Raw genomic sequence first — 14,903 nt, 5'->3', positions numbered from 1 at the left:
AGCGACCCCCTTAAAGTCACCACTGAAGTCTGCACTTAGGTGGATAAAATTCTCATCGTTATTTAAAAAGAAGGGGAACAAAAAGGGGAAAAAACGGACAAGACGACGAACTGCAGGGTGCCTCTGGTCTGCCGCCCCTCATCCCAGCAGCGGGCCATCCCAGGGAAGACCCCGCGGCGAAGAGGCGAGCGGTGCCGCCCCCCGCCCCGCTCCAGGCGCTCTGCGGTGAGCGCAGCCGGCGGGGCGCCTTCCCCGGGCGCGGCACTGCTGCCCCCGAGCAACCGCGGTGCCCGCGAGCCCGCAGCGCACCGAGCGGCCGCTGCCCCCGAACCCCGCGGAGGCAGCGCTCGCGCAGGAAGCCCACTTCCAGCTGCGGTCCCGGCAGCGGGCCGTGCCCCAGCCCGGGACACCCACCGCCGTGCTCGCCCTCCCGCCGGCACCGCTGCCGCCCGCGGTGTGCCAGCGCTGCGGGCCCGGGGGCGGCCGCGGGAGCGGGCGGCGGGCGGCGGGGGGGCGCGCAGGGGCTGCGCTGCCCACAGCCGCCGTGGGGCAGGGCACGGCACAAACCCTCCCGAAACGGCCCTGCGGGATCAAACGCCGGCAAAGGGAGCTTTCTGCAGCGCCCTGGAAAAGCCGAGCCAGCCGCGGCACCCCGGAGGCTGCCGAGCCCCGCGCGGCGTGCGCGGCTGGCAGGGCAGGGAGCCCCGCACCCCGGGGCCCCCCGGCCCCCCGGGGACCCCCACTCACTCCTGATGGCGGCGATGAGCGCGTTGCCGTCCTTGATCACGTCCTTGATGAACTTGTTGGTGCGCTCCAGCTCCTGCTCGTAGCACTTGAGGCGCTCTCGGAAGTCGGGGCTGTCCAGGTAGCAGTCGCTGAACTCCAGCGGCGGGTGCCCCATGGCTGCCCCGCGCCGCTCCCGGGCGCCGGCCGGCGAGGCGCAGGGACGGAGGGAGGGGACGGGAGCGCTGCGGCCCTGCCCCGGCCCTGCCCCGGCCCTGCCCCGCCCGCCGAGGGAGCGCCGCGCCCCGCCGGGCCGGGCCCAGCCGAGCCGAGCCGGGAGCCGCCCCCGGAGCCGCCGCGGCCCCGCAGCGCGACCCCCGCTTCCGGGCGGCGGCGGGCTGGGAGATGTAGTCCCGCTGCGGGCGGGGGTCCGGGCCCGCCGGGGGGCGGCCGGCACCGCCCGGCCTCGGGGACCGCCCGCAGCCGGCCCCGCCCTGGCGCGGGGGTGCCCGGGGCGCTGCTGCGGGCCGGGGGCGCTGCGGGGCGGCCCGGCCCGGCCCGGCCGCTCGGGCTGGGCCCCGAGGGGTCACCGCGCCGCCCCCTGGCAGCCGCCCCCGCGCCGACTTCGCTCCTGTTACCGGCTTTGTTCCCCGGCTTGTGCGCGGGGGCCCCGAGCCTGCCCGCGGGGCTGCCCCGGTCCCGGAGCGGGCAGCGCGGGGCTCCGGCCTGCCCCGGGCACGGCCGCGGTGCGGGGCACAAACCCGGCCCCGGGCCCCCCGCAGCCCCGGGCCCGCCGCGGCCGCCCCCTGCCGGCCGGGTCCTCCCCCCCCCCCCCCCGCCCCTCCCGTTGCCACGGACGCCGGCGGCGCGTGACGCGCGGGGCCCGCCGCGCGCTGCTGACGTCACCCCGGCTCCACGTCGCCTCGGCGGCCAAGATGGCGGCGGCGGAGGGCGGCGGGGCCGGGGCGGCCGCGGGGCCGCTGGTGAGGGCGGGGGTGCTCCGGGCGGGGGGCTCGGGGGGCTCCGGGGGGCTCCGGGGGGCCGCGGCACAGGGGCCGGGCTGCGCTCGGGTTGGGCCGGGCCGGGCCGGGCCGGGCCGGGCCGGGCCGGGCCGGGCCGGTCGGTGCGCGGCCCTCGGCTCTGTCCGAAGCAGGCCCCGGCCCCGGGGCGGGCAGGAAGGGCCGGGGCCGGGGCCGGGGCGCGCTGAGTGCCGGCTGTCCCGGCCGGACACGGCCCCGCGCACCCGCTGCCGCCCCGCCCGCGCGGGGGTCGCCTTAGAGCGGGCTGCGGCTGGTGGCTCGCTCCGGCCGGCGGTGGGGCTCCGCGCCAGGCAGCGCCGCCACGGCACGGCACGGCCGGGCTGGCGGCGCCCACGGGGAGCACCCGGGCAGGCGGCTCCCGCCGGCCCCCAGCGCCGGCCCGGCCTGCTGCCGGCGGTGTCTGAGCTTCCTCGGGGGTTGCCGCTCCTTTGGCCCCGTTACAGGGATACGGTGCGGTGGCTACGTGGCTGCTTGGCATTGCGTTGTCTAAAAACTACAAGTTTTACGTTTCGTTCAGCTATCGGTGTTTAAATAGAAGAGAAAAGCAGGCTACTGGCAGCCTGTGAACAGAAACGCACTGCTTGCGTGTAGCTACGCACCCGACCGAGCGCCTTGTTAGGCTGAGCCGTTTAAATCAAGCAGACAGTGGCTCGGCTCTGTTGTTGATCTTAGTATTTAAAAGAGTATTTATGTTGCGTATTAAAGCTCTGAGCGGTTGCTTTCATCACAGACCCAGCTGAAAAACCCTTGAACAACTTGTACTGTTGGTTTGTATGTCTTGAATCCAACAGTTGAAACAGTCGGTTTGTATGTCTTGAATCCAACAGTTGAAACAGTCGGTTTGTATTTTTTTCATTCTAAAGGCTTTGCCATGTGCTTAGTTTGCAGGCCTCGCAGATGTGTCAATATCGGAAGACATTCCGGTGGAAGGGGAGATCTCTGTTCCTGTCGGGTCTCACTCCCCTGACGAAGATTACTCCACGCTGGATGAACCTGTTAGGGATACTATCGTAAGTTTGTATTCCCTGCTTCTGTTTGTAGTAAAACGTGTGTTTTCCTGATCTCTTTGGCCATCTGCTATGCAACTCTGTATTTTCGCATAACTCTGCTTGATTTATACGTCTAAGAAAGTTTTATTTATTTTCTTCTTTTTTTAGAACTATATGTGTAAAATCAGTTCTCATGGGTCATAAAATATTTGAATTGCAGCCTCAAAGTTTCTCTGATCTCAAAATCTGTGCAAGTGTAAAGACCTCACGTGGAACGTGGGAGAAAACTGTCCCGACTAACAGGATTTTTAATTAATTTTCTTAGGGGAGCAAACAAATTATTTTTCTTAATTGTATATTGTTAGAGTATATAAAACACCTGTGGTCGTTAAGGAATGTAGGAAATACAGCATTGTTCGTTGCAGAGGATGCTACAGAAATTTTTGTGTTGGATCCTGTCTTGATTTACCATCGATACTGCTTTACTTTTTATCTTTCTACGTTTGGTTGAGATCTGTAACTTTTATGAAAAGGCAAATTAAAGTTACTTCTTTATTTCAGATGAGAGATCTAAAGGCTGTTGGGAAGAAATTTGTCCACGTCATGTATCCGAAAAAGAGTAGCGCGCTCCTCAGAGACTGTATGTATAAGCTGATGTTCAAGATTTTGAGCGGGTGCTTTGCCAACATGCTGTGTGTGCTGGGAAAGGAAGAGATCAGTGGAACAGGAGGGATTCAGAAGTGTCTCTTCTGTGTTCTCTCTATTGTAGAACGCTGAATAGCAGGAGTGAAAAATCAGAGGGTTATCAGAGCTCTTTTAAAGTAGAACGTGTGTCGGAGTATGTAGGACAAGTAGCTTTAATGGTTAGCAGGCTTTGAATAAGTTACGTACAGGATATGGTGTAAGATGCTAAACAAGAGAATTGTAAGCAGGTATGAGGAAAATAATACACTGGGAGTTGGAAGAGGGTGCTTTATTACTTTGATAACAATTGGGCGTCATTCTATGATGTTTATGTTTGTTTTTTTCTCTATCTACAGGGGATCTTTGGGGCCCTTTGGTGCTTTGTGTCTCACTTGCGCTGTAAGTACTGATAAGAAGTGGATTTTTATTGTTTTTGTTTGTTTTAGTCTTTGACACCAGGGAAATAAGAATTTTGGAATTTCCTTTTACATGTGTTGAGATCGAGTTCTTCTGATGCAGCTTTGGTCTTGTACAAACACTGTCTTTGTAGGTTTTCTTATAAAATGTACTTTGAACACCTGAAGCCCCTTAGGACCTCCTATCTTTAAATTTAGGATTTAAGGGTGAGCCCTCCCTCACCCTGTCTTAAGAATTTTACTGAAAAGTATTCTGATTCTGATCATTCTTGATGCTAACACATTTGGACGACTTCTTTGACCCTAATCCGTCGGTCAAAACCTACGTCTGAGAACTGCTGTGTGCATGCTGTGTGCCCTGGAGGACTGATGGAGAAAAAAAAAAAAAAGCTTGTTCTAGCAGTTCATAGATGGGAGATGGCTATGGCTCCTACATACTAAATGTTTTCTGTACACTGAGTAAAATGTTGTTAAAGCTTTATCAGAAACAGACGGTGTAATTTAGGTTTTCAGATCTATGTGTGCTTATCTTTCCAGGCCTTGTGTTGTTTCTGTCCTGTCATTACAATCTTACCTTAAGGCATACCTCATGCAGTGCCGTCTTTGAGAGATTACCAAACTCTCAGTAGTTTAATTTTTGTCATCTTGTCTGTTGTCTATGGTTTTATTCTCCTGTGTATACGTGCACACTCCTCAGAACAAGTACACAAATGAACCAAAGTGCCCTCTATTGGGGAACAGTCCTTTTCCTTTTCCTTTCCTATACAAAATTCAGGATACCAAAAATAAGAAAGCAGATGAAAAATAATCGGTCTTCAGCCTAGCTAGGAACTGACATCGCAGCTTCCTATTGTCACCTACTCCAAGTTTGCAAAAACTTAGTCATAAATTGGAATTAACTCCTTATATCCGTTACCTACAACAGGATGCTTCAGGGTGGATCAGCAGATAGTAAAGAAGATGGAGGGCCGCAGTTTGCTGAAGTCTTTGTCATCATCTGGTTTGGTGCAGTCGTCATCACACTAAACTCAAAGCTGCTTGGAGGAACTATGTGAGTGCTGGCGTATAGGAGCAGTCAGAATGCTCCAGTTTATGAAATTTTCAGTGATGTTTTGATCTGACTGCTTTTTTTTTCCCATTTCTCACCCTCCTCTCCAGATCTTTTTTTCAGAGCCTGTGCGTTCTGGGTTACTGTGTCCTGCCCCTGACAGTAGCGATGCTGGTGTGCAGGCTGGTGCTGCTAGCAGGTTCTGGGACCATCAGCTTCATTGTTCGTCTCATCGTAGTAATGGCTATGTTTGGTTGGTCAACGTTAGGTAAGTGTGTTTGTGTTGTAACGCTGTTGTGCACGCTGAGTAGTGCGGTGCTTAAAGAGAGATTGCGTTTTGCTGAATAAAGCAAGGGTTGTTGTAAATAAAGGATTGTTGTAGCTTGAGGTGTTTTCTGGGCTGCTGCAGTACTGCAGAAATAGTTCTTCCAGTCCTTGTGTTGGCAGGCGTTCAGCATTTCACAGAATCACAAAACGGTTTGGGTTGGAAGAGACCTTAAAGATCATCTAACTCCAGCCCCCCTGCTGCGGGCAGGGACGCCTCCCACCAGATCAGGCTGCTCAAAGCCCCATCCAGCCTGGCCTTGAACACCTCCAGGGATGGGGCACCCACAGCTCCTCTGGGCAGCCTGTGCCAGTGCCTCACCACCCTCCTAGTAAAGAATTTCTGCCTTTGCCTTCCATTTGCCTATGCTCCTCTTGATTTTTGTGGTCATATACAAATGGCCCTTGAAGGGAGGATGATAATTTCGTATTAAACTTCACGTGAGACTACTAGGTATTTTATTCCGTGACCTATGTTATAAATACCATTTAAAAATCACTAGTCTGGTACAGGTGCATTTGCATTATTTCTCCTGTCCCTAATGTACAAGTCTGAATCTTATTGCACAGTGTTAATCAGCATCTGTTTTTCTATGTAATAAATAAATTAATCTTAGTTTTAACTTACAATTAGAGACCATTGTTATTGAACAATGAGTTACCATTTTCTGTCCCTGAACTTAATTGCAATCAAGATACTAATTCAAGCTTGTTAACATCTGCAGTGGATCTTTCTCTTTTAGTTTTATGTTGTTCACATTTCAAGTATTGTTCTTTTCCTTTGTCACCAGCATCTACGGCTTTCCTGGCAGACAGTCAGCCTCCAAACCGCAAAGCTCTTGTTGTGTACCCTATCTTCCTCTTCTACTTCGTTATCAGCTGGATGATTCTCACCTTTACACCTCAGTGATGCCAGATCAGAAGAGACTTGTGATACGGACTGCAAGTTTTTCATGAACACTGCAGTTAATCGTTGGCTTTATCTCTTATTAATTTATAGAGAGAGATGGTGTAAAAAAGCAGGTTATGGGATAAAGCCGGAGAACTGCAAAATTGGTCATTTGTGTGTTCCTCTTCTTGAGAGATACTGAAGTCCAGCTGCTGGTTATTTTTTTTAATTAGCCCTCCCCTTTAGTTGTGTTGAATAAAAAATGCACACTGTGACAGAGATTGTTCTGCCTGAGGAATAGAGGGGGAGATCTTGGAACTTCAAGAAGTTTGTTAGGTGAAGCTATAGGATCGCACGACTTGGCAGAATTCTTGCTTATGCTTGGATTCTCGCTGGAGATGAATATGCCTTATGAAATAATAGAAGTTCATCGCTGTTACGTGTTGGTAAGGAAGAATGTGTTTGACTCCTGTTCTTTTTCACTTGTAGAGTGGTGAAATGTATATACAGTGCATCATAGGATTGTGAGCTTTCACTTTGAAATCAGATTGCAGCAAAAAATAAGTTGGGTCCAATTTCCTACTAATTAGAGCAGGGCAGAAGGGAACAGTCTTTGCTCGTATTAATGTATTCTGTATTTATGTTTCAGCCACTTTGCATGGCAAGGGTGTTTTAGCCAAATGCCTTCAACACCACAGCTACACTGACTAGTCCATACATCCAATAAGGGAGATGGTGTTTACACTGGGTAGTTACAAATCTTTTGTTTGCCACTCTAGAGCTTCTGAAGAAGCAGTCAAGACTAATCGGAAAAGGGACTTGGCTATCGTATTGGCTCTGAATATTGAAAATGGAAAACTAAGTGTCTGGAGAGTACAAAGTAATGTATATTAAAAAAAAAAAAAAGAGAAGTAAGTTGAAGTTTTGATATGTATGATGTTTGGATGCTAACGCGCCAAACAGGACTTAAGTCCAAAAGTTTTAAAGTGGGTCGAAGGAAGGAAAATAAATCATGATGAAGGTGGCGGCTCTTAGGGAGTATCCTACAAATTCCGTTCTTTATTGATTATATGTGACTTTCATTTGGTTGTTTACATGGTCAGTGTTTCAACGTAAACACATGCAAAGTTGCATATTGTTTCTTTGTACTTACAATGAAATGTGAGAAACTTTTCTACAGTTTTTTTTCTAGTACTTTTTATAAAAGGAGAGGAGGCTTATTGTCCAGTGCTGTAGGTAGGTGTATGTTGCCTGCCTGGAGAACCGTACGCAGGCATACCAGTGGGTCATGTATATTTCAGCATAGGGATTGAGACCTGGAGAGTTGGTTGATGAAGATTGTACAGAAATTATTTATGTTGCCCATTATTTTCAGTAAGAAGTCCAAGGGGGAAGTTTTAGAATGTCTTGGAGGTGAAGAAACTGCTGTTAAAATGCTCTTTTTTTCTGAAAATGAGTATCAGATTTCCTTTCTCCTGTAGTAATGCAAATAGACCTGAAATTGGTGTAAGTGGGTCCTGTTAAAGTGTAAATATACGTAATTTATATTTATATATAAAAATGAAGTCTCTGCTATAAACACTATAAATACTTGGTAATTGGGATAGAAACTTTTAAGTGCGTGGACTAAAAGTACATTTTTGCATTTCTGGGAGCGTGGAGGAGAGGAAAAAATCAGTTACTCTGCAGGGACCCTTGGTGGTGGCAGAACAGTCATCAGCGAGCGTGTGTGAAGCTGGCAGCTGTTCTTGCTGCCTCCCTTACGCCTCAGCGTGTGTCTCTTCTAAGCTGCTGCGAGGGGAGCTCTGGTGTTTCATATGCTTGGGTATGAAATGGAAATGGGGAATTTTTAAACATCCATTAAATTATTACTGGTAAGGAATGTGACTTTTCTTTTTTCTTTTTTTTTTTAGGCGTGCTGTTTCTCATTCATTTAAACATTAGTTTGGCTTTGTGAATATGAAAAGAAATATTCAAGGGAAGTAGAAAGATAGTAAACCTATTGATTAGTGGGTTGAATTCTTTGAGGAAAAAATCTTTTCTATTTCAGCACAAGAATTTAACCATGCTTTTATAGAAATCCTTGGAATTCTATCTCTGCAGTATTTAATATCCAGTGTGTCTTGAGACTTAATGTGGTATCGTATCTGGAAGATAATTGGAGCAACACTTGATTGAATTTGATTGATTTGATTTTTTAGGAAAGAAGGAAAATGATTTTGAAGAGGAATTAAACAAAACCCCAGTTTTTATCTTATTTGTCTTTGACGTGTCTCATGGTGGCTTGTTCTGTAACATATTGCTCTTGGCTTATATAAGAGAACGAAATTATTTTTATATTAACTAGGTTCACTTTTCAGCTGGTCACTAGAGGTTTTAGTCAAGAGTTATTCTAAATCTGGAAGAATATGCAGAAATACACTGGTTATATAATGAAGTTTTTTTATTATTATTTTAAAACCCATGGCAATCCATTAGTGTGGAAACCATCATTTTCTAAAGCAGTGAAACGTGTAAGTGGATTTTTAGCACTAAAGACCTGACATAAATAAAGCTTTAGCTGTCAGGAGGCAAGTAGGAAACTAGATTTCCTAAGTTTCCATGTCTCCAGTTGAATAAAGTTATCCCTTAAGTATGGGGGGTTTTTAATCACAGTTTGCTCTAGCAGAGTAGAGGACACTGATGTTCTTGGCCAGGAATCCTAGCTGCTGTAGCTCACCGACCGTTGAGAGATGTGCTCGATGCCAGTGTGATTAGAAGCATGCAGTGTATCTCGTCAAAGGTAATTTCCCCACCACAACTGTGGAGGGGAAATATCATTGAAATTGTTTTAATCGATTCTGGAATATTTTCACTAAAAGTGGCTTGGCCTTTAAATCTTTAATCTACTGAAAAGCTTAGCCATTCTTATAAGTAGAATATAATTGCTTGGAAAGGCAGAGAGAGCAAGCAATGAGCGTCAGTGGAAATGAGCATCTGATTGAAAATTGTGTGACTTGAAGTCTTAGGTGACTTCAAAAAATCTAGAAGCCAAAACTATAATTTGTTCCTCAGCCAAATTTTGCTGTTCTGTACCGCCACTGTTTTTACTGACTCAGCTTGTCCCTCAGCAAGCAGCTGGTCCCCAAAGCAAGCCAGATACGGGCGCATTGCAGCATGACTGAAGCATTTCAGGTATAGGCAGGTGAAGTACCTCGAGCTTATTGATACTCGCAGACTGCCCAGGACTCACGCTGGTGATGTTCCTTTAAAATAATGGCATTATGTGCAGGAGCTGGGGGTGCCTGCTCATTGAATGGTACTTGATCTTGTTCAGGCAGTTACATAATGCATTCCTCCAGAAACACGTGCAGGTAATCCTTGTGACCACAGCATAGATTTAATTTGTCATTAAAGCGTATGTGGTAACTCCGTCGTCGGGCCTTCCAAGGGGAAGAAGGCCTCTTCCTCTTGTTTAGAGCTGGAAAGGCAGCAAGAAGAAAAGATGTCTCACATTTAATGAAGTGCTTTAACTTTTCTGTGTAGAACGTGGATGGTTTTCTGATGCATAAACCAAGCTGTTTTCACACTAAGGTTTTTAATACAGTTAATTGAAGTTATGTGTTCGAGTCTGAATTTAATGTTGATCTTTTTAACCCCAATGAAAATGAAAGTAATTTGTTTTAACTTCAAAATCTATAGATTGAAACACTGAAACACATGGGGGTTAGTCATATATGTGGACGAGAAGTACCAGGTACGCTGTACTGCTGGCAGCCAGCGTCAGTGCTGGCCTGTAAAACGGGTAAGGAGTGCCTCGTCCCGGGGCCTGCCTGCGTGGACAGGGCGCAGCGCTTGTCTGCGGATGCTTTGTCTGAAGAAAGACACGTTGTGTGGCCTGGGGCTCTGGAATGAATTGAAAGAAGGTGGGGTAGGAAACAGTTGAATTCTGTACTCCTACAGAATTTTTCTAAGCATTTGAACTGTGTGCATGTGCATCAGTGAGTTAATGGAAGCTGGTAGGAGCACTGCTGCAAGGTGTAAATCGTTACTTCCTTCTGCTCAAGAGAACTGCTGCTATTATAGATGCATGTAAACACCTGATGCTCTTATGTTTTAGCCAATTGTACGGATATTTTTTAGGAGCTAGGACCAGAAAGAGCATTTTATCTGTACACGTTGAGCCTTCGTCCTACACACGGAGGTGCTGCCGGGAATCCAGCACTTCAGCATTCTGGGAAGTGAAAAACAATTCTCGCTAAGGGTTGATGACAAGATGTACCCAAGCGTCAGTAGCACTCAGGTTCTGCAGGGACCGGGCACAGGAGAGGAGCTGTGCACTGGTAGCACCAGCAAGACGCAAGGGTGAAAGTCTCCAAGTCCCTGCCCACCGCTTCCTCCTGCTGCAGTACAGAGCCCAGGGCAAAACGCGTCAGGCGTGTGCCAGGGCTGCTCAGTGCCGAGCGGTGGCATTGGTTCGCTCGTGCTTAACTCTACTCCTGCCTGGTCACAGACCCTAAACATGAAAACAGCTGAGCTGGTTTGCCTCGAAATCAGTATTGATGCAGGCAGTCCTCAGGCTGCTGGCTGCTTCGGGGAGGGAGGTCTCAGCAACCACCTCGCGGATACGAGTCTGCCAAGTGGATCTTACCAGCATTGAGCCCTGCCGTTAAAACATGAAGGTACTAAGGGTAAAGAGGGAGCGGAGGGGTGGGAAGGCAGTCTGATAAATGAATAGCACTTTAAAAATATTTCTAATAATGGAATTGGAGGCAGTGAAGTGAAGTACATCTGTTCTCTTCCACTGCCCTGTGGGGCGCAAAGAGCACTTTGTCCTTTGGGGTGTGCTGGCTGCAGAAATACCACTGCTGAAGGCAGTGGCAGCACGTCAGGCGCTTTGCTACCCGTTTTCTGCAACGTGTTCTGGAAATGCCCCGTGCTCACAGGTGGGGCACCAAGTAACGCAGCAGCGGGTGCCCAGCTCGCTGCGTGCCCGGGCACTGGATGCTCCCTGCTTGGCTGGGCGCAGCCTGGGCATGCTGGTGGTCACCGGCACCTCGGGACAGGGGGACAGGATCCTGGATCCTGCCACGGCACAGGGAGCGATCTCCCCCACCCTGTGGCTATTTCTGCTCCATTGGCAGAGATTTGAAATGCGGCAGCCCTGGTTTTTTTTGTTGTTTTGTTTTTTATTGTCTGGTTAATGAGAGCTGCCATTTGCAGTTATAATTCATTTCCTTGAGGCTGAGGTTCCAAGTAACCAGCACGTTAAGACTCTTAATTTTGTGCCTGACCTGTTTACGCTGTGGGGTCTGCACCTACTTGGCCTTTTCTATAATACTGAATTTTGAGCAAGAAGATTACTTTCAACAGTATTTACTGTGGCAACGAGGAAATGATTAAGTGTGCCTCTTTTTCCCATAAGATGGAAATAATCAACATATTCATTAGTCTAACTTCAGTTAGGATTGTGCACAGGAGATTGTTCAGACCTTTTGGACTATTTCCATCTATTACTCAATTAACATGTTCATGCTCTGAAGCGTGCTAGCCCTTTACACTTCTGCAAATTGTGAAGCAATTGCTCAAAGCAATTCATTTTTACCCTTTCCCAAGTTATTGCTAGGTGGAACACTGAGCAAATTTTAAGATCATTTTGTACACTCGCAGTCAGGGCTGATTAGGCGCTTCGCGTTTGAAAACTGGCCTCATGTAACTGCGTAGAAAATTTCAAGACAGTCTCGCTCTTGGAGCGATGTGAGAGTAATCCAAGTAGCTCACCTTGCACATTACTAAAAGATGTTATCAAAGGTATCAAAAGGGTCAAAAAAAAAAACCACGAACCTTTTGCAGAAGCAGTGTTTTGTAATTTATTTTGCTTTGCTCTTGGGAGCAAACGGTTGCCCCTGACAGAGCTGTCCTGGGAGCGCCCTGGCCTGGTCGCAGCTCGCACCTCGTCTCTCGCTGGTGCGCGGAGCAGAGAGGTGGTTGCTCCCCCTGCACTGACAGGGTGCGTGGGCTTCCCTGTCACATTGCTGGGAAGAGGAGGACGCCTGGCAGAAAGCAGAGCGTAACTTAAATGCGGGCACAGCCTGGCCTGTGCACACGCGCTTCACTCGCCGCTGCTGGGAAGGGACGGGCTGTGCTGCCCCGCACCCCAGGGCCCTGGGTTGCAGCTGGGGTACGGGGATGGCCTAGGAAGCAACCGAGGGAATGATGAGCAGACGTCCCGGTGGGATCGCTGACCGCTGTCAGAGTGAAACCGTAACTTCTGACCTTTGGCTTTCTGACAGGTGGCTGAAGAAATGGCTGCAGCAGCTTGGAGCCGAGCCTCAGGCTGCTAACTCCTCACGTCGCTCGTGTTCGGCCCGGGGGAAGACCCCGTGCCCTGGGCCTGGGGGCCAAGACTTTGTTCTGTGGGCACTCGCTGCCGCTGCAGGGTGGCGAAAGGGACCGGACTGGGCAAACCATGGCCAGCAGGCAGGTGTCTCAGCAGAGATGGGAAGGTGTGGTAGGGAGCTGTACGCGTGCGGCTGCTGGTTGTGGCAGAAATCGGGGACGCTGCCTTGCTCCGCTGTCATCCTTGTCCGGGAGGCAGTGCCTGAGCCGTGCTGTCTGTGTGCTTGTCTCCGGGGTTTCTCCTAGATTTTGTTCTCAGTCCCAGTGAGAATAAAAAGCTGTGAAGTTCTACCTGCCAATGTGGGAAGTAAAGCTTTATTTTCTCAGCGGTTATTTGCCTTGAACCTTGTCACCCGGCGCCTGCATTTCAGAGTTCAAAGTCGCTGCTGCACAGGACAACGAACAGGGGCAGTTTTGTTCAGCTCGCTATGGCCTCGCTGTGCCAGGCACATCGACACGGCTGGGCTTCCCAGCCTTCTGATCCTGATAAGCCTGCTGTTTGTGTCGCAGGCTGAAGGGAGGGGGCTGGAGGTCAATAAGAGCCTCAGGGACTGCAGGCTTCCTCCTGTAAGAGAGCTGCAGGCGGGCAGCAGCCATGGCAGGGGTGAGCTCTCCCAGTGCTTACCCCTACTGGAGAGAGGGAATGGAGCAATTGCCCTCTGTCTCTGCTCAACTCCTCCTGTATGTGTGGAGGGCATTGCCCCAGCCCATCACACGCGGCCAGAGGTAACATCTCCTTTGTCCTGGTCTGAAACAGCTTCAGCCAGCACCCAGGCCCAACCTGCCTCAACAAGAGCTCTCCAAACCCCGTTTCTTCCCCCAGCTCGGGGTTGCTTGCAGTGCAAAGAGTATAATATGCAAAACAAGCTCACTCTAAAGGGGTATCAGGAGTTCCCTATTTTGAGAGAAATGAATACAAAATAAATGGGGAAGGCTGAGTGGCAGTCCTAGTGCAGTTGCATAGGCAGCATCTCCTGCAGGAAGTGTATTAGAGGGCAACATACAGGGAGCTGCTGTGTTGCCAGTTAGTTCTGTTCCAATGTGCACAGAATATTTTAAAGCACTTTTTTTTTTTTTAACCTTTACAGGCTAGCCAGGCTTCACAGAGTAGTGAAATGTCTGAAACGATTGGAGAAGAAGCTGGGTGTTGCAGCAAGGAAATCACAGAATTGTTATGGTTGGAAAGACCTCTAAGATCAGCTGGTCCAACTGTCTGCCTGCCACCAATATTGCCCACTAAACCACATCCCTAAGCACATGGGACATCTGCCCTTTCCTAAAACACCTCCAGGGGTGGTGACTCCACCACTTCCCTGGGCATCCTTTTCCAGTGCCTTACCGCTCTTTCTGAGAAGAAATCTTTCTTAATACCCAACCTGATTAAAGTATGAATGTGTCTGGAGAAAATACTGTTACACCCCTATCTAACTGGGTGGAATGGAAATGGGGATTGTGGAAAAATAAGACGAGTAAAGTAACTGTCTTCTACTAAGTGGCTCTCACTAGGGAAGAACAAAGTGAAGCCGTTTCTGCATCGCCAGTTTCCCTTCGTCAGATGGAGATTTCTGTCCATGGACAATGGAGACGGAGAGCGCAGAACACGGAGCGAAGCCACCTTCTGCTCCAGGCCAGCCGCAGGAGTTCCTGGCCTTGCCCTCTTCAGTTCACGAGGAGGATGAAGGTGTCTACAGCTTCTTCTGTCCGTGGAGCGGCCAGCACGATCCCGGGGAGGAACCCGACTACGTGTGCACAGGGGAGGACTCCTCACCTTGCGCAGCTGATCCTGTCCCCGGGACAGCCTGCGGGCACCGGCCGAGTGGTGTCGGCCTCACGGCGGGTCATGGGTGGCACAGAGGGGACAGTACAAATGGGAACGAATCGCCCCGAAGTGATGAAGTGCTGACCTTTAATGCGCGTTCTCAGGCAAAGTACAGGCATGTGCTCGATGAGAGTGAAATGGACGCTGCGTGGCAGCTCGAGTCGCTCTGGGCAGCGCTGAGGAGTGAGCAGGGCATCCTGGACGGGGAGGAAGATGAGGCTGATGTCTTCCCTCCTTCTCCTGGGCAAACGGCGACGTGGCCCGGCTGGCTGGTAAGTTTGTCTGCCTTTTAGGTGCCTTCACGGTCAGAACTCGGACACTTCAGAGAGGTGGTGGCTGCGGGTGCTGTCACTGCCTCCCATCACCTGCACTCTTGTGGCTCGTGACCATTGTGTTTGCACAGATGCATTGGGCTCCTATGAGCCACCCTTGGAGTGACCAAGAAATCTTCTGAAAAGTAATTTCCAAAACCAGGTTGAGCCTCTCTAGCACCTGGCATGTCCTCCTGCTGTTAAAATAAGTATACACGTGCATATATGCTCTGCTTCGTTCTTTGTTTGATCAAGACAGGTGCTGCAAAGAAAAACCTGCAG

At 50.1% G+C, this 14,903-nt stretch overlaps 2 protein-coding genes across 5 annotated transcripts in view; one reads left to right on the top strand and one right to left on the bottom strand.

Moving 5' to 3' along the window:
- Positions 1-1,041, bottom strand: part of OPHN1 (oligophrenin 1) — a 62,617-nt gene extending 61,576 nt beyond the window's left edge. Inside the window, exon 1 of one of the 4 annotated variants that reach the window (XR_010834862.1) lies at positions 748-1,040. Coding sequence is in view for 3 of the 4 variants with exons in the window: in XM_067005232.1 (XP_066861333.1) it covers positions 748-901 (154 nt within the window). In the remaining variant the exon portion in view is untranslated. Of the gene's footprint in view, positions 1-747 lie in introns of all 4 variants that reach the window. The other 3 variants (XM_067005232.1, XM_067005230.1, XM_067005231.1) reach the window with 3 other exon arrangements.
- A 507-nt stretch (positions 1,042-1,548) lies between these two features.
- Positions 1,549-7,995, top strand: YIPF6 (Yip1 domain family member 6). Its single transcript, XM_067005233.1, has 7 exons — positions 1,549-1,706; positions 2,645-2,773; positions 3,314-3,392; positions 3,793-3,835; positions 4,778-4,903; positions 5,011-5,168; positions 6,016-7,995. The coding sequence occupies exons 1-7, from the start codon at positions 1,659-1,661 to the stop codon at positions 6,132-6,134; spliced, it is 702 nt and encodes a 233-aa protein (XP_066861334.1). The 5' UTR covers positions 1,549-1,658; the 3' UTR covers positions 6,135-7,995.
- The last annotated feature ends 6,908 nt before the right edge of the window (positions 7,996-14,903 follow it).

This window comes from Anser cygnoides, chromosome 13 (assembly GCF_040182565.1).
Source record: "Anser cygnoides isolate HZ-2024a breed goose chromosome 13, Taihu_goose_T2T_genome, whole genome shotgun sequence".
Taxonomy (NCBI): Eukaryota; Metazoa; Chordata; class Aves; order Anseriformes; family Anatidae; genus Anser; species Anser cygnoides.
The sequence above is the reverse complement of the archived record's forward strand: the minus strand, read 5'-3'. Positions and strand labels throughout refer to the sequence as shown.

Bases quoted from the DNA above. Each gene is read 5' to 3' on its own strand.
- YIPF6 (XM_067005233.1), top strand. From the start codon at position 1,659: ATGGCGGCGGCGGAGGGCGGCGGGGCCGGGGCGGCCGCGGGGCCGCTG. The intron at 4,904-5,010 runs GTGAGTGCTGGC...CCTCCTCTCCAG, and splicing joins AAGCTGCTTGGAGGAACTAT to ATCTTTTTTTCAGAGCCTGT. The intron at 5,169-6,015 runs GTAAGTGTGTTT...CTTTGTCACCAG, and splicing joins GTTTGGTTGGTCAACGTTAG to CATCTACGGCTTTCCTGGCA.